We start from the raw sequence: 18,606 nt of genomic DNA, 5'->3' as shown, positions 1-18,606 counted from the left end.
AACAAATGTACGCAGTACCTAAGTGATCAAGTATTTTATTCTATATTTAGCGTGTCTCAGAGGAAAATTGTTGCAAGTCAAACTTATCAAATTTTCAAAATTGCTTAGGAAAGACTAATAAATCTTTTTAAAAAATTTCATTGTTTTTATTATTACCTTTTCATTTTTTAGTAACAGCTTTGCCATTTAACGGCATTTTAGAGAAAAAATTAAAGTGAAAAAAGTTTATTTTTTCATTATTACACTAAAAAAATTAAGTATACTGAAATACTACTTTCGCCATTTGTATCCCGTCAAATATATTCCACTTCCATATCCATGAAAGGACTGTTCACCTCATCTTCATATCATTAATGATCAAGTTAATACTGTGCCGATTTAATGTGGTGCCCTATGCACCATCTGGGATAGGGGTTGAATATATTATGTAAATTAATGTCATAATGCAGACTGAGCATTAAATTAATGTATTTAAATAAATTATTTTCAATAACTAAAAAATCATAACAAAAAATTATTCATTTGAATGTTTTTTGCAGATAATTTGTAGCACAATTAATAAAAGTTTTTTTAATAAAACTCACACTTTGTTTTTAACCACTTTTATTTTTGGTACTCTCTCCAACCGGTTGACAAGAACCTTGTTATCTTCAGAGATGTATATGTACATGTCCATGTCCATCCCTAAAGATGACAAGGTTCTTGTCGAAACTGGTTGGAAAAGAGTACCAAAAATAAAAGTGGTGTAAAACAAAGTTTTAGTTTTATTTAATAAAGTTTTATTGAAAAAATATTTTATAATGATGGTATACCTCTGAGCCATTGAATTTATTTATAAGTATGTTTGAAAACCCATAAAAAATGCTCAAAGTTCACATGATAAGTGGAAGTGTCTGTTAAAAAGTAAATAAAAAACATTTGTCGAGTTGACAGCCTGATCAGATAACAATGTAATAATGTATGCATTAGTATTATTACAACATTTGTAGGATTCAAGTGGGCTGAAGATACTCCCGTTGATAATTGATAAATTAGATAATTTTCAATATATATATAATGTCTCATGAAAATGTTTTGATTCTTCAACCTGCGCCATATAAATTGGAAGAGGCTCAAAAGAAAATATTTTCCAAAGAGGCACTTGTTTTCTTGAGTGATATTGTGAATGAATTCGACAAGAGAATTGAAACTTTATATTGCAATAGATTGGAAAAGAAGCAGTACTTTTCAAATAATGATCGACTTCCTGTTATCAAATCTTCTCCGGAAAGAACCGATAAATCGTGGGGAATTGCACCTCTTCCAAATAGATTGAAGTAAGTACTGCAAATATTTATTACATAATATAGTTGTACCTCAATTACCATACCTCTGGACCCCTGTCGGATTGGATTTTAAAGTAAAAAAATATAGAATTAGTTTTGGATAATATACAAATTTAAGGAAGTATTTGGCACTCTTGGAAGAACCTGATCAAGAAGGCAATGCGGAGATTGGTGAGGAGGAAAATGAGAATATTGCTTCTAAACATTCTGCAGCTTTTCAGTGCTTAGATGTTGCCATAAAGTTGTTTGAAGGACAGAAAGATTGGAAGTTGGCATAATTTAAATTCATTTTTGACATCTCAACATAGAAGGAAAATACGGAAGTCTGGGTATTTACAGGGTTCATGACCAGCCATAGGCTGGCTAAGTGATCACTTTACATTCATATAACATTCACAGTGCTACCCATGATTGACAAGCACACTACTCAAATCTTTGGAACTCATACTCATGAATCTCACGTTTGAGTTCACAGTACCATTTTTGGTTGGTTTGAGAAAGCTTTTAACTAGCATGATTTGAATACATGATTTTCAATTTTTATGCAGATTTTCATTTAACCAGTTTATTCATAACATTTTAGGTGTATTCAAATCCTTGTTCACAAATCTGGGTTTCTCCACTTCCTTGGAGAAACCCAGATTTATGGACAAGAATTTGGAGACACTCAAAATGTTTTGGATGAATCAATACCCTGGTTTACTTAAAAAATATGTTTTATTTTTAGGTGCAGGCGAGTCGATATTGGAGATGTTTCACCATCAAACACGGCACATTTTGTTGACTCTCTCAACTGTGATGCACAAGGGGTCCAAGTGGATTTTGACGATGGTCACTGTCCGACGTGGAAAAACCAAATACAGGGACACTTCAACGTGATACAAGCAGTTTACGGGAAATTGATGGGGGCACGGAATATTAGCACTTGTCCCATTCTAATGCTTCGACCGAGAGCTTGGAACATTCTTGAACATAATGTATTGGTACGTTTAGTTTTTTTTAGTTATATTTACATTTAACAAAGTAATTTTTTAATAAGTAATCATGCATAACATCCTTAAGACGGTACTAATGGATGATGTGAAAAATATGCATGATTCATTGATTGGTTACTGGATTCTTTCCAATTGGATGATTTTCAATTGAAGTTTTCACACATTCATCCGAGTAACTGCATTTTAACTGCATTCAGTTTACATTCATCTTTCTTTTCCCTACTCCATGCTTCACTTCCATATATGGGTTAGTACCAGGGCTCAGTTGGGCTCTACTGATTTTTTCAGCCCACACATCTTATGTGGGAGACAAATTTTACAGTCCTCAGTCCGCCAATCGCCGTTTGCGGGAGACTGTAATCACAATTACCAATTTTTTATTGCTGTAGTGGGATACTGTATTTTGCCTATTATATTGCGATATTTAAGGTTTATAGTGACATCTGTTGAATTTTTGTCAAAGCTTTTTTATAAGAGTTTAACATAAGACTGCCCCACTCTTACCACTAGTACCACTCTTTAGTAAGACTTTTATTATGTATTATTACTGTATAATTAATTTTAGTTAATCTTTAAAAATTGTTACGTAATATTATAATATTGTAGGTGAGTGGTTATATTTCTCTTTTTTTTATCGGAAAGATTTCAAATGAATGATTACTACGTTATGTGAGCGGAATATATTTGCATCACTCATTAACATACATTCAATCAGCCCCGCATGAGAAGTGTTAAATTAATAAAATCTTTATATGTTATTTTCAGGTAAATGGAAAAGAAATTCCAGGAGCATTATTAGACTTCGCTCTTCTCATGTTTCATTGCGGAAAGCAGCTAACGGAGTCCAGTAGCGGTCCCTTCTTCTATCTCTCTAAATTAGAAGGAGCCTCGGAAGCCAAACTATGGAATGAAATATTTGTGTGGACTCAGAGGAAGCTAGATATTGCGCAAGGAACAATAAAGGCTTGCGTTCTCATAGAAAATATATTCGCAGCTTTTGAGACTGTTGAGATTCTGTTTGCATTAAAAGAACACTCTTTGGGTCTGAATTGTGGAATTTGGGACTATATCGCATCTATAATTAGTAAATTTGGTAAGCACAACTATGTAGTTATATTTTGTATATTAAAAGCATTGATAACTTTGTGGTATGGTAATATAACACTCTCCTTATCATTCATCGTTCACTTTTAAAAGTGGTATTACACAAAGTGAATGATGAATGATAAGGAGAGTGTTACAACTAGTTATTATCAATTTGAGCGTGTTCAGTTCATTAAACTTCATATTTCTTTCATCAATTGATTCGGCAATCACTCAAGGGCACAACTCTCAAATTTAGACAAAGTTTCACATTTGGTGTTTGATAATGATGTTTTATTTATTTAAACTTCATGAACAGAAAATAAATAAGTACATTGGCGGGCTTATTGCTAAAAAGTAATATCTTCCTACCAACCAAAAACAGATTACACAGTGATATTTATCAAAACGTTTGAAACCGTATAAAACTGTTTGCAATCAGAGGGTAGATAGTACTTGAGCTTAAAAAAAAAAAACATGAATTACAAATTAACATAAAAAACATAAATTACAAAAGATGATAATAAGGAGGGCAAAGGAAAAGGGAGTTTAAGGGAGGAGGTAGAGGGAAAAACTAAGGGAGGAGGATTGATGGACAGTTAGGATTCTAATGATAAATAGCAATATCTACAACATTTCTTAAAAGTTGTATATGTATGCATTAAAACAGATGTCGCAATACATTTTAATCAACATTAGTATTTATCAAGTAAAAACTAAATTTAAAACATATATTTCCTATACTTAATGATTTCTTTAACTTTTCTTGGTGAAAAATTAATGGAAAAAATTCTGTTTATGACAGTAATTATGATCCTTGACATTTTAAAGTGTAATAACTAACATCCTAGAATTTAAACAGTTTAATTTGACAAGACATATTATACATACCTAAACCTGAAAATTGTGATATGTTAAATGACTTTTTTTTATTATTTCGAAGGCAACAGACGGGAGTTCCTGCTACCAGATAAAAAGAAGCATGTGAATGGTGAGAACCAGTTTCTTAAGACCTATCTGATGATGGTCATTAAGGACTGCCATGAAAGAGGAGCGCCAGCCACGGGAGGAATGGTCGCCGCAGTCCTCAAACCAAGCATGGATGGCAAGTGCCCAGAGTTAGTCGACAAATTATTTTTAAAAATTCTCTAAAATATGGATACTCTCCATTTTGATAATTGATAATTTCATGATTCACATTTATTAATTCCTTTTCCACAGGAGTTCTTTGGTGATTGACAATGTAATCAAAGCAAAACTGAAAGAAATAATGGCAGGTGTTGATGGCTTTCTGGTTTATGATCTGAGAATTGTACCCTTCATAAATGAGGTAATTTTTTTACCCTTTTAAAAATATATACATAATCTTAAAGTTGGTAGGTATCTATCACAGCTATACCAACTACAAAATACCTCATTTTAAATCTTCTTCTTCTAACCCTTATCCGCACCCAATGGAATAGGGCACTGCATTGACACAGTTACTTCTGATTTACTATTGACACAGTGACCTCTTGATTTGTAATCACATGGTCATGCACTTCAGATTTTTGGGAATAGGAGTGTAATTTATACAATTGGATACGGATGACGTAACAAATGTCGTTGGCTTGTGGTCCCATAGTTAGTGTCATGGAAACTGAGTCAGAATTTTTGGGTTTGAATCCACTCTTCCACAACTTGATACCTATTTTTAATAACAAGCCTTTTTGACCCATAAAAACAGTATGAAATTGAAATATTTGTGTATATGAGTATAATAAAAACACAAACATGTTGTTGCGGACATTTGGCCCCCCATGAGAGGTGTAGCGGACATCTGGCCTTAGATATATGATAGAATAAATAATTGTATCGTAGTATCATATTTAACCTGTCCGGGAGTATGGACGGAAATGAACGTCAGTGCGAATTTTCCTTAAAGGAGTATCGACGTTAATGAACGTCGGAGTCCGTCTGTTAGTTAGTATGATATTACTTGAATAGCAATGACATCTGTGGATATTTATGTGTAATTTTGTCGGAATTGAAAAATATTTCGAATAGGTGTTTTATTTATCAAATTATTTTAACATAAATTTAATCTTCATAATACATCAATTAAATGAAAAAAAAATCATCTGAAAAGAACCCACTCCCCAGAGAAAGTCGGATATCAATTTTTGTACTCCCGAAAAGGTTAAGGCAGCATTAAGCATCGAATTGTTTAGCATCGTGTTTTGTATGTATTTTGATGTGTTCAAAACAGTATGATGGTTAGATACAAACAGAAGATTCAACCTACATGCACTAATAACTTTTTATGACTTCATATTTTTCTTACAGCTATGGAAGAAACAGTGTTCTACGTCACCAAATCAGATTGACATAATTCCACAAATAAGTGTTAAAGCTGCAGATCTGTTACAAATTCCGGAGGGTGCAATATACCTGGATGGTTTAAAACATAATATTGCTGTTTCCATCTTATTTTTCTACCACTGGTTTGCCGGAGTTGGTCACTTTTTCTATGATGGTCTCGTGGAAGATTCCGCTACAGCTGAGATATCACGATGCCAAGTGTGGCAGTGCATAAGACACAGGGTGAGTTTGTTTTTTAGCACACAGAAAGAGCAACGGATATAACTTTTACCTATGTTTAGATGGGGGTTGATGACAACTGTACTTGGGTAGAATTAAGAGTTGCGGAATATGATGTCTGAGGAATTGTGTTAACATAAATAACACATTGTTATCTATGTTGATTAAACAAATCGCCCCTTGACTCCCCCCTCCTCTAGTTGCTATTACCTCACCCACCTCTATACATACCTGAATATTTTTTGCTCGTTAGTTTTTGTAATCACCTGTTCATGAAAACATCTATATATTTTGTTTATTAAAAGCATTGATAACTTTGTGGTATGGTAAAAAAGTGGTATTACACAAAGTGAACAATGGATGATAAGGAGTGTTTTAAAACGTCTGTAGTTTTCTAAACTAGTCATGTGTAATAAAATAAAACTCAATAAGTGGAATTATACAAGCATATGTTTAAAAAAATAATTAACACATGATTGTCGGGCAGTTTTTTCATCAACCCCGATCCTAATTAGTAAACTAATTAGGGTCGTATACTAATTACAAGTAACCACAATTCCGATCTGTACAATGTTGTTTGGAATGTCGCGTTCTACCCAAAGTAAGCAAATAGAACACTTACAAGCCTCTCCCGCTCTCTACCATCAGTGTGTAAAAGACCCTTTTAAGCGTTTTTCGCAAAACAATGTGTTAATATTATATTTCGTGGGTGTACTGGAAAAAAACATTAACTCGAAAATATGCAATTTTGACTTAATGATGAATATTATAAAGTTTTCAACTTTCTATAAACTGGCAAAATACAGTAAGTATGTAGTTTGAAATGTCATGTATATGTGATTTTAAAAGTAAATTCAACTTTAAGTATAATAGCGGGTATTTTATTCAGGCTAAAAGCTTTAAATAGCAGGGTTTTTTGCCAGTATGCCCATGATATAATCAATTTCATGATGTGGAAATATAAAAGTATTATCAATTTTAGAAAAAGCATGTCTAAAAATAGACATTTTTCAGGTTACTTTGGAAAATGGTGAGGAAGTTAACTACAAGCTGGTGGACAAAATAGCCTCTGATTTCGCTGGAGTGGCCCACCGTTCCCTCTGCCGCTCCAATGAGGAGCGGAAGCGGCTCAGTGCAGCTCGCCACATGTGTCTCGAACTCTTCGTCATGAGGACTCCTCCGGACTTTATCACCACCTACCTCAATGATAGCCACAAGTTCAGAACGCTGCATAATAAGGCCTTGATTACGAGATATAGGAGCAATTTGTAAGAAAGATTTCAGTCAACACACTTTGGACGGGTGTTTTTTTTACACCTGCAGACCACTGGCGACGGGATTACATAATTGTGTACATATAGTTTAGACCATGGGTGGCCAACATTTTCAGTAGCCGGGCCAGATTTAAGAAATGATTGTATACATATATTTATATAAACATATTAATTAGGTACTTTTCAAACTTATTTGCATGTTTAGCTTCGTAACACCGTTTAATGTTATACTTTTTCAAGATATAAACAGAATCATTGCATATTAGGCATGCTGGCTTTGTTTTAAATTCCACAAAAAAATAGTTTATAGTATATCTGTCTTAAAAACTTCTCAGTTCTTCTGTTACTCTCCTCTTCTTTAGTCCAACGTCTTTACTACTTGACGCCATTATGGGTCTTGAAATTGTCAGGATGGTGAAATACTCCCATATATGGGATATGATACGAACTACGCACGATAGAATGTTCTTTTGGTGGTTTTATGTACACTATAGGAAAGAATGTGTGATTTGAAAAAAAATATGGAAATTAAAAAAAAAAAACAGTTTTAAAATGTACAAACTTGTGTGGTGTTCAACTGCTTGATTTTTTACAAAATTTTATATTTTGTTTTTGTTTGATGACATTTTACAAATGCTTCTCCAGTAATAATTGCAACTATAATTATTCAAAAATTTTGTCTGCCTCCGTAGTGTAATGATCAGCACGCTCGGCTACCGTTCTGGAGGTCCCGGGTTCGATTCCCAGGGGGGTCAAATAAATACAAGTGATTTTTTCACCCTAATATTTATTCCATATTACCCTGGACTGGTACCTGAAGCGGAGGCCTGATCACCTTTCCTTCATGTGTGAACGATCAAGATAACACTGCGTTTGTATGATGCAGTGCCCTATGCACCATTGGGGTGCGGATAAGGGTTTGAATGAATGAAATAATTATTCAAAAAGGTCACTTTGATAATAGCATAGACAATAAATTATGTTAAATAAAATAATACACATATTTTGAAAGCAGATATATATATATTTTTTTTATACCAAACCAACAACGAGACATGTACAAAAATATATATTTAGCAACTGACCAGAAGGCATTATATTACGATCTGGTTATTAGAAATGTTATATACAATATATTATGCTAAAAAGACGTTTGAACACTTTAGTGATGGACATAAATTTATTATAATAAACATCTAATGGTAAAACAAAATTAAAAAAAAAAAACGAATTAATTCAGTAAATTTAGCAGACCTGTTGAAATCCAGATACATAATAGAAAGTGAAAATTTTTGAGCTATTTTATACTCTTTGTGATCCCCATAGTACTCAATGGACATACAACACCACATTGGATTGATACAATATGAACTTTATTGTTAATTATGTTAAAAGAAAGCCTGTACTGTTCCTTGGATTTGGAGTGGAATATATTAAATAGGATACAAATACGATAATGGATATTCCACCTAAAATGTGTATGTAACAGAGTAAAAAGAGAAAAATCTTATCTAAACAGCTATCTTCTCATATATACTTTTAATTTATTATTATTACAATGTATTTTATTTGTAAGAGCTAAAATCATCCGTAAAAAAGTGGAGAGTTAAAAAAACCTAAACAGCTTATTAAAAATTAGCTTTTTTTAAAAAAAATAGAATATTAAAGGTTGTCACCTGAATGCAGACTATCCTAATTTTCATTTAAGTCAAATTCGTTTCAATTCATGTTTTGTGTACATTATGCTATTGATTTTGTTATATAGAAATTTATTGATGAAAATAAATAGCTATTCAAACATCATCAATTTAACCCTTTGCCAGATTTGTCTATACTAAATACCGGCAAAAAAATAGCCCTTTACTGGTTTTCCCGTAACTAGTACGGCCAACCCGGCGTAGAAATATTTATTTATTTATATATTTATTTTATTTATTTAAACTTCATGTACAGAAAATAAAAAGTACATTGGCGGGCTTATTGCTAAAAAGCAATATCTTCCAACCGACCAAAGACGGACTAGTGATATTGATCAAAACGTTTGATACCATATATAGCCGTTTGCAATCAGAGGGTAGATAGTACTTGAACATTTAAAAAACATAAATTACAAAGTGACATTTAAAAAAAACATAAATTACATATTAATATACCAATAAGCAATTAACAAAAGACGATAATAAGGAGGGCAAAGGAAGAAGGGAGTTTAGGGAAGGAGGTAGAGGGAGGAGCTTTGATCGACAGTTAGGATTCTAATGACGGATAGTAATGTCTCAGACCTTTTTAAAAGTTAATACATAGAAATATATCAAACCGATGTTACCATATTATTTTTTAAGGCAGTTGAATGTAATGTCGGTACTATTTTCAACATATCTTATACTCGTATCATATATTTGGAATAAAAAACCTGCCCTTTTTCTTAACAAAATCTTCATTATAACTCATAAGTCGAAGGGTTAAATATTCAAAAGAAAATACTACTACATAAATGATTAAGAGAACCCAATTTGAATGTTTAATTTCTTCTGTAAATTTTTCTTATATGCAGCTAGGGTAGTTCTGCATTCAGGCGACAAAGTGCAAGAAAAGGTTGATAAATTTTAAATGGCCAAGAGCCACAAGTCATTTCACACAAAAATTACACAAATTCATGTGCATAGATAACTCATTTCATATTAACGGCTTGCTTCAAAGTACCTACTGCTAACCTCAAACAATATTTACAAATCCATAGAAATCTTCACAATATGGAGAAAGATTGTTTATATTGCCATTTCTCTTCTATATTATGACAATTTCTATGGATGATGATTAACCTTTAGCCGCCCAGTGGTCCTTTGAGGTGCCACGGATTTGCGTCGTTCAATACCTAACGGTCCCACACAGGACCGGTGATTGTGATGCATTTTGCTATAGGATTACACTGATTTATGACAATAGTATTCAAAATATGAATATTAGCGTACGTAAATAATGTCTTTGAGATACCGATCCATCATTTTATTTTTGGTTTATTATAAACAGTTTTGATAATGCTTTTTATTTCAAATGTAAATAGGAAGACTAATTTTAGAGATATAATTATTTTTATAACAGCTACGTGTAGGTAGCAAGTCGCGAAAATATTTCACAAAATGCTTGGGCAGGGCGCTACCCTAAGGTTAATTAACATGTTGCATAGATAATTCATTTCATATCTACATGTCAATTCAAGCGATTTCACTTTCCAGCGTGGATATAATACAAGAGTGTAAATAAAATGTCCATATTGCTCAATTAATTGTTCCTATCGTTATGATTTTTTTGGAATGTTTACAATTCCGGCGTACAAGGCTGCGCTTCTGCAATTACGATATGTAACTTGTGACGAAAATTATCACCAATATCTTCTAATTTATTAAATATTATATTAGCTATACATAGTTAAAGCGGGAAGAAGTAGAATCGACGATGAGTGATGCTAAGAGACTATGCATTTGGAATTAGACTGTTCCCCTCCAACGCGGGTCCTGTTGCCCGCACCCCGCAGTAGATCCGGATTATTCTGTGACGGATGCGAGTCTTGCATCGATAAGGCCAAAGCTCTGGCCAAGGCTTCGTCTTCGGACTAAAACAACAAAAATATTAATTTATTACGAATTCTGTCATCCAGGTGCTAAAATGCAGTAATAGTGATAAGGGTTTCTCGAGATATGTAGTTGCAAAAAAAAAAACCTAAAATCTAATAAAATGGAACCAACAATATGGCTTCTTATTAATTCAAGGTTAAATGCACACATGAAGAGCTTACAAAATACCTTTGTTTAAAATCACTACGATTTTTTTTTATAACTTCTAAATGTCCTTAAAAGAAGTAGAAGAACACTGAGCCATGATTAAGTATGTCAAATACTAGAATGCGGCTGGGTCAGGAGTCAAAATAATTGGCGGATATGTATGAGGAGATGCATGAAGGTAGAAGAGGGGAAGAATGTTTGCAAAGACAGAGTAGTATGTCATTCTATTCTCTTTACCTACCCCTGCGGGGAAGCAGCGTGACAGTTAGATAGTTAGTTAGTCAATAAGTTTCCCAATAATTAGGCCACATGTTATTTTGTTCTGGTTCCTTCTAGTGACATCTATGGGAAGAATCTCAAACCAATACTACTCTGACTGATCTTTTTTACGTTTGGAGTATGAGATACGCAATGACTCTTAAAGACTCATATATGAGTCATCCATAGCGATTGTGTTAATATAGTAGAGCTGTTCGCTACAAAATCAGTCATACAAGTTATAATAACATTTATAGTAATTTTAAACAATTTCATATTATTTATTTGACATCACATCAAAGATGAAGAAGAATATGGAAGTCTGGGCATTTACGGGGCTGACGACCGTCATAGGCTGGTTTAAGTGATCACTTTACACACGTGTAACATTCACCAATTCTACCCATTATTGACAACCACACTACTCAAATTCTTGGAAGTTCTATATATATATGAACCAATTTAGAAACCTTGTTCTTGAATCACTAGAACTTCACTAGAGACATCTATTGGTGAGATGTAAAGAAGCTTTTTATTAAGCAGAAACTCTTATCTTATAGTATTATAATCCAGGATTCGGATCTCACATACTAATTTAAGAGTTTCTGCTAAATAAAAAGCTTCTTTACATCTCACCAATAGATGTCTCTAGTGAAGTTTTAGTGATTCAAGAACAAGGTTTCTAAATTGGTTCATATATATAGAACTTCCAAGAATTTGAGTGATGTGGTTGTCAATAATGGGTAGAATTGGTGAATGTTACACGTGTGTAAAGTGATCACTTAAACCAGCCTATGACGGTCGTCAGCCCCGTAAATGCCCAGACTTCCATATTCTTCTTCATCTTTGATGAGATGTCAAAAAATAATATGAAAATAACTCCTGTAATTGGAGATAATCCAGATTTTGTGAACAAGTATTTGGACACACTCAAAATGTTGTAAATTAAACAATTTCGTTGATCGATTGATTCGGCAGTCACATTGTGGTAATATTTTAGCCATTTTTAATTTAAATTTTACTTGCTAAATACATACCACTTTAGAATCTTACTTGGTAAATAAAAAAAAATCAAAACCAAGTAAAATAGAATTAAAATTTGAAAACAAAGTTATTTCATAAGATATCATAATGGAAAATTAAAAAGTTAATGCTTGAAATATTGATTATAAATAAAAAATCTTTCGATCAAATGTAAATAAACATACCATTTGTCCCTGAACTTCATTGAATACAGTGGGCAGTCCATTTCCTGCAGGAAGTCTTCCGTTGTGTAATTTAGAATGATTGTCGTCTTTGGTTTTTGATCTCACCATTGCTGCTTCCCTGTGTAAAGAAATGAAACCATAATATAACATCGGGATCATCGCTGGAAACTCCATCCTTCCCAAATCCACTTCAATGCAAAGAAAAAGTTAATATCTTGCAAATGCACTTAACCGTTTTACTGAGGACCGTCGATATATCGACACTTTATTACTGTGCTAAAACTGCTGACTTTTGCTCAGTTTGATTTTAAATATCCACCTGTGTAGACGTGTAAACTTTAAAAACATAATATATAAACTTTAAAAATGTATATCACGGTGATAATAAAGTGAATTTTGGAATTTTTTATTGTTTATTTAAAAATTGTTTGTTCCCTCATACGATGTCGAATTTGTCAAGTAGCGATGATTTAAACACTTGCAGAACTTGGAACGTGACTCTGGCCAATATCTGTACCCGACGGAATCTCCAGTTCTTTGGACACGTTGCGCGTGGCAACGAGGATAGCCTGGAACGACTAGTTGTGATCGGTAGCCTGGAGGGAAAGAGAGGGAGAGGAAGATCCCCACACGATGGACCAATCAAATTAAGACAGCAGCAGGCACTTCGGTGGTTGGAGCGCTACATGCAGCGCAGTCAAAGGATAACTGGAGAAGAGTCATTGCTTCTGGAAGGGTCACAACCCTCAGCAATGAGGAATAAGACGGAGAAGAAGAAGAACTTGGAAAATATTTGTTTTAGTGACAATGAGGATGAAATCACAATGTTTACAAATCGAAGAATGAGTATATGTAGTGAAAATGAAGCTTCCAAAGATGATTCTATTTCTGTGAACGGTCTTGATACCGATACATTAGTGCCACTTCCTTCCTACCTAAATTTTTCCATTTTCCATCTTTCATTTGCGTAGCTTGATATGTTCCCTACACACAACTGAAATAATTACGAAAATCCCTCTATATTTACAACATTTTGAGTGTGTCCAAATACTTGTTCACAAAATCTGGATTATCTCCAATTACAGGAGTTATTTTCATATTATTTTTTAACATCTCATCAAAGATGAAGAAGAATATGGAAGTCTGGGCATTTACGGGGCTGACGACCGTCATAGGCTGGTTTAAGTGATCACTTTACACACGTGTAATATTCACCAATTCTACCCATTATTAACAACCACTCTACTCAAATTCTTGGAAGTTCTATATATATGAACCAATTTAGAAACCTTGTTCTTGAATCACTAGAACTTCACTAGAGACATCTATTGGTGAGATGTAAAGAAGCTTTTTATCAAGCAGAAACTCTTATATTAGTATGTGAGGTCCGAATCCTGGATTATAATCACACACATGAGAAACGCCAGAAAATACCTATATATTTGATGAAAATGTACACAATTTTGTGCACACTTAATTGAAAGATTATTTTACCTGTAAATTCCTCCGCAATTTTGGCATAGCAAGTGAAAAAAAGGCTCAGTAGTAAAACGGTTAATATCTCAAAAAAAATAATAAATCATCAAATTTAAGGTTCGGACTTGGATGACGAAGAAGAATAAAAAAAAAATATGTACAAAAGTTGACATACGCTGCTCTTCTTCGTTTAGCTCCAAGTTTTCCCTCGCACTGGTGGTCCTGGGCATGGCGATGTCTGAAGCAGAAGTTCAGGGAACACTCTGCGCAGATCAGGGGAACCATCTCCTTACCCTTGCAACCTTTATTCGAACAGCGATTTGTGAAAACCTAAAAAAAACATTAAACTTAGTAAAAACAAATATTAGAAGTTTATTGCAATTCATACCAACGCAATCTTTGGTCATGTTGAGAATCATTTTAATAAATCAAGTATGTGCATCGTTCCTCAGAAAAAAACTGTGCGTAGTAATACTTAAAAAGAATTGTATGACCTGTAAGCAGTGTCATTACCAAATATATTTTTCATTTTTTGAAGCAAAAGGATCACCTTTCCTTCATGTGTTAACGGTCAAGAAAACACTGCGTTTATATGATGCAGTGCCCTATGCACCATTGGGTGCGGATAAGGGTTTGAAGAATTAGAACACGCTTAAAGAAAATATTTAAAGAACTACAAGATCAAGTAATTGATAGACCAAACGTAGGGGTGCCATTTAAGGGTGGCCATTTTCAATACTGCCTTTAGCTTGGCCTCAAGGCTGGGAAGAACGGAGGTGAATTGTGCGCCGAGTCCCTGGTGTCCCAAGAGACAATGACACTCAGCAATGAAGAAGAAAACATCACAAGAAGAAGTAGTAACATTATCTGAAAATCAACCTGTTAACCGGGCGGGACGCATAAATACGTCAAACGTAAACAATATCGGGTACGGGGAGGACATATGAATACGTCCTTGAAATATATGTTGCGCCCTGGAGCGGGCGGGACGTATATTTTTCCAACAACAAAGGTAATAGTCATCCATACATGTCTCCACATGAATTTAAGACACGGAGTGAATCAGTATTCGCGCCCGTTACAAGTTGCGTAATTGGACAGCGGACTGCCCGGTTAACAGGTTAACAGGTCCAATGCTTTACGTTAAAAAGTAAAATATATTCTAGAAATGTACCTTATTTCTCCTTTGCTTAGCGACATCGGTCTGGCAATCGTTGTCTATATGAGCAGACACCACGATGTCGGGGGGCTCCCCCCGCCTTCCGGGCACGGGGGCCGCGCACAGGGGGCACACGGGAACCTGCACGTCGCGCAGGACCCCGATCTCGCACCCGTGTCGGGCATACTGAAAGTGCTCCCCGCTAGATGGAAAATTGAACATAAGACGCGACTGTAAATAAACCATTATTTATATTTGAACCAATAATTTTGTGATTTTCCATTTTATAATTAAAATATAAGTTTGTTTTAAAACCATTATAAATATTTTATTGTAACTTAATTATGTCTACCGGTTTCGAAACTAACCGCTTCTTTTTCAAGACTGATTAATACTGTTAATCAGTCTTAAAAAAGAAGCGGTTAGCTTCTAAACCGGTAAACATTATTATTAAGTTATAATAAAATATTTATAGTGATTTCAAAACAAATTTATATTTTAATTGTAGATAAACCATTTTGGATAAGAACACTGGATTTTTGCTTGAGTCTTCACCTTCATTTGGGCGTAAGTCACATAATGCAATTTTTGTTTCTAAAATACCAAATGTTCCAAACTGCGTCTATATACTAAATTTGTTACATAGAAAAATTATTATACGGAATATTCCATTCAATTCAATTCATTTTCAATTAAATTTATTCAATAAAAAAATAATATATACATAACAAACAATATTCAAGGCGTATATATTAAAAGTAAAAGTAAGCAAGAAGACTTAAAGGTGTAGAAGAATCCCGCTTCGGAAAACTCCTTCGGACACATGGAACAGATCAATATCCAACGTAATATTGTTCAACATAGCGGTAGCTCTTCCTACAGGCATAACCATCGGCAGGTTGGTCCTGTGTATAGGAATGTGAAACAATCTATGCCGACGCTGTCTTAGGTAACTATCGGGAATATACAGACCAATGCTCCGGATAATTTCAGGATTATCGATCATACCGCGCAACAATCGATAAAAATGCGTAATTAAATACACATTCCTTCTAGTCTCTAAACTATTGTAGCCAAGCATAATATATGTTATCGCCGTTTACGGAGTATATGTTATAAATGCAAAAAGATTTGTTTCATAGAAAAATTCTTATACGGAATATATGTAATCGTCCGCCTCTGTGGTGTAATGGTTAGCGTGTTTAGCTACCGTGCTGGGGGTCCCGGGATCGATTCTCAGGGGGTAGTGAATATAAATATTAGTGATTTTACACTTTAATGCCCTGGACTGGTCCCCGATGTGCAAGAGTTATCACCTTGCGTTCATGTAAGTAAAGATAAAGATAACACTGTGTCAATACGATGCAGTTTGTATGCACCATTGGGTGCGGATAAGAAGGTTAGAAGAAGAATAAGTCACTTAATGCAACAGCAAAAAAATGTTCTAAAATACAGAATACCTTCCAAATTGCGTCAATATCACGGCAAAAAAAATACGGAATATATGTAATTTTATTTTTTCATGTTATTACAGTAAGCAGTATACTAAAGACCCAATATATGTTAAATTGCAATTAAATTTTGTTTAAACCCAGGTAACATTTAACGTAATAGTTTTAATTCTTATTAAAACACCGTTTTTGTATTGAAAAAATAAGTTTTTTTTTTAAATAAAAATATGGTTTTGAAAAGTAAAGAGTTTAAAAAAATATTTTTTTCATATATATACTAAAAAAAAATGTGCACAGAAATACGTCTAGCCCTAGCGCGGCCAGTCGCGTTTTGAATTTGTCGTTTGAGATCTGTCTTAAAGTTAGATATTTGTAAAAAAAAAATGATTTCATAGTAACTATTTACAATCAAAATATGTGAAATTATTTGCGATTTTTCCATTTCATTTATTTAAATATGTTATTTATTTCATGTCTATGATAATATAACAACGGAAATGAAATATTCAGGAAACAAAGATTCTTGGTTTTTACTGTCTCATTTAATAAAATGGATTTGTTATGTGTGGTTTTTACCTCAAGGCCTTTAATTACAACATTCAATTCCCTACATAAAATATACTGATTTGTGCATATGTATATTAATTTCTGTAATACTTATATAGTTCGAGAAAGTGTCGACAATATTTCAAGACTGGACTTTATATTATAAGTAATATTGCGCAGCTTTTAAACACCTTAAATTCAAATCTGATTTAAAAAAATATTTTTCTCACCAATATATATTTTTGCAAGCATCACATTTCATGGGAAGGAAATCTAAAATAAATGGTAATATGAATTAACAATACTACAACAATAACATGATGAAACAATTTAATATATTATGCATGGAGTTTTGCTTACCAAGTTTATTGCATGTTCTTTCTGAACAATTTTTACCCAAATCAGGAAACTCCATTATAAACTGTAGAAAATATACGATATAGTTCTTGTAGCTTGCACAATCCTTTTGCAAATGTTATGAATCATTCAACGAGACAACTTTTATACACAAAGGTAGCTAATTAACATTCTAGATAATTCCGATGACTGATAGCAACATTTGGCGACATTGAAGAATGACAGCACAAATAATGAGAGAGAAAATCCAAGACAATATAGAATGTAGATGATAATAGAAGGGGTATTCGTAGACTAAAGAATAGTAAATTGGGGTAAATAGAAACAAGTTTTTTTACTATGATTAAATTATTACGTACTGACTCTGTAGTTTTTAGTTCAAAAAAATTAAAAAATAGTTTTAAAAATGGCTCTTAAATTCCTCTGTATACTTTGAGAAGAAATATCGCGATTATCAATAAGGATTTTTTGTCAAAATATTCTCTTCACTGACATATTCTATTTACCTCATGTGAAGCTAGGTGCAAGCTTTTCTAACAACGTCCGTTAGGTTCACACACAAACCCGAGGAAATACAGTATGGTATATGAAATCAAAGTCATATTTGCCCTAAACTAAATCGACTTTATCTCTAGATAAATTAAAATCTCTTGTCATATTTTGACTATGAAGAGTAACCAAAGAAAAATGTAAAAAGCTGGTTGAGGTCATACTTCTATGGATATCATTTAATTTGATTATTTAGACCCCATAAATTTACGAAAACCTTTCGTCGCTCACTAACAATATGTTCATTTCAAGCTATATAATATACGAATAAGTACCCACGGTTAAACGAATTAATGAGGCGAATGTAGTTGGAAAAAGAAGCAGAGGAAGACCGAGGAAAACCTGGCACAATCAGGTATGTCAAATACTTGAAAGCGGCCGGGTCGTAATAATCGTCGGGTATGTATGAGGAGATGCATGAATGTAGATGAGGCGAAGAATGTTTCCAAAGACAGAGTGGTATGGCGTTCGATTCTCTCTGCCTACCCGTGCGGAGAAGCGGCGTGATGGTTAGTTAGTTTTTATAAGTACCTACGCACCTAATTTTATCTCTCTATATTTATCTG

General features: G+C 33.5%; 2 protein-coding genes across 2 annotated transcripts; one reads left to right on the top strand and one right to left on the bottom strand.

The window, feature by feature from the left end:
- Positions 1-539: 539 nt before the first annotated feature.
- LOC148309507 (ureidoglycolate lyase-like) lies at positions 540-8,274 on the top strand. The gene is made up of 7 exons (XM_088260067.1): positions 540-1,316; positions 2,053-2,308; positions 3,086-3,413; positions 4,347-4,521; positions 4,625-4,733; positions 5,729-5,986; positions 6,998-8,274. Exons 1-7 carry the CDS (start codon positions 1,057-1,059, stop codon positions 7,253-7,255), a joined length of 1,644 nt encoding a protein of 547 aa, XP_088116193.1. The 5' UTR covers positions 540-1,056; the 3' UTR covers positions 7,256-8,274.
- On the bottom strand, positions 8,261-17,611 carry LOC148309506 (AN1-type zinc finger protein 2A-like). Its single transcript, XM_088260068.1, has 6 exons — positions 17,495-17,611; positions 17,365-17,407; positions 15,153-15,339; positions 14,154-14,308; positions 12,503-12,620; positions 8,261-10,867 (listed from the first exon to the last, which is right to left on the bottom strand). Exons 1-6 carry the CDS (start codon positions 17,547-17,549, stop codon positions 10,721-10,723), a joined length of 705 nt encoding a protein of 234 aa, XP_088116194.1. The 5' UTR covers positions 17,550-17,611; the 3' UTR covers positions 8,261-10,720.
- Between the last annotated feature and the right edge of the window lie 995 nt (positions 17,612-18,606).

Source organism: Brachycentrus maculatus, unplaced genomic scaffold (genome assembly GCF_059751285.1).
Source record: "Brachycentrus maculatus isolate JH-2025_06_01 unplaced genomic scaffold, ASM5975128v1 h1tg000122l, whole genome shotgun sequence".
Classification (NCBI taxonomy): Eukaryota; Metazoa; Arthropoda; class Insecta; order Trichoptera; family Brachycentridae; genus Brachycentrus; species Brachycentrus maculatus.
This window is presented reverse-complemented; position numbering and strand designations above follow the sequence as displayed.

Bases quoted from the DNA above. Each gene is read 5' to 3' on its own strand.
- LOC148309507 (XM_088260067.1), top strand. From the start codon at position 1,057: ATGTCTCATGAAAATGTTTTGATTCTTCAACCTGCGCCATATAAATTG. The intron at 2,309-3,085 runs GTACGTTTAGTT...TGTTATTTTCAG, and splicing joins TTCTTGAACATAATGTATTG to GTAAATGGAAAAGAAATTCC. The intron at 4,734-5,728 runs GTAATTTTTTTA...TTTTTCTTACAG, and splicing joins TTGTACCCTTCATAAATGAG to CTATGGAAGAAACAGTGTTC.
- LOC148309506 (XM_088260068.1), bottom strand. From the start codon at position 17,549: ATGGAGTTTCCTGATTTGGGTAAAAATTGTTCAGAAAGAACATGCAAT. The intron at 14,309-15,152 runs GTACATTTCTAG...TGTTTTTTTTAG, and splicing joins CTAAGCAAAGGAGAAATAAG to GTTTTCACAAATCGCTGTTC. The intron at 12,621-14,153 runs GTATGTCAACTT...TTCTTTACACAG, and splicing joins GCTAAACGAAGAAGAGCAGC to GGAAGCAGCAATGGTGAGAT.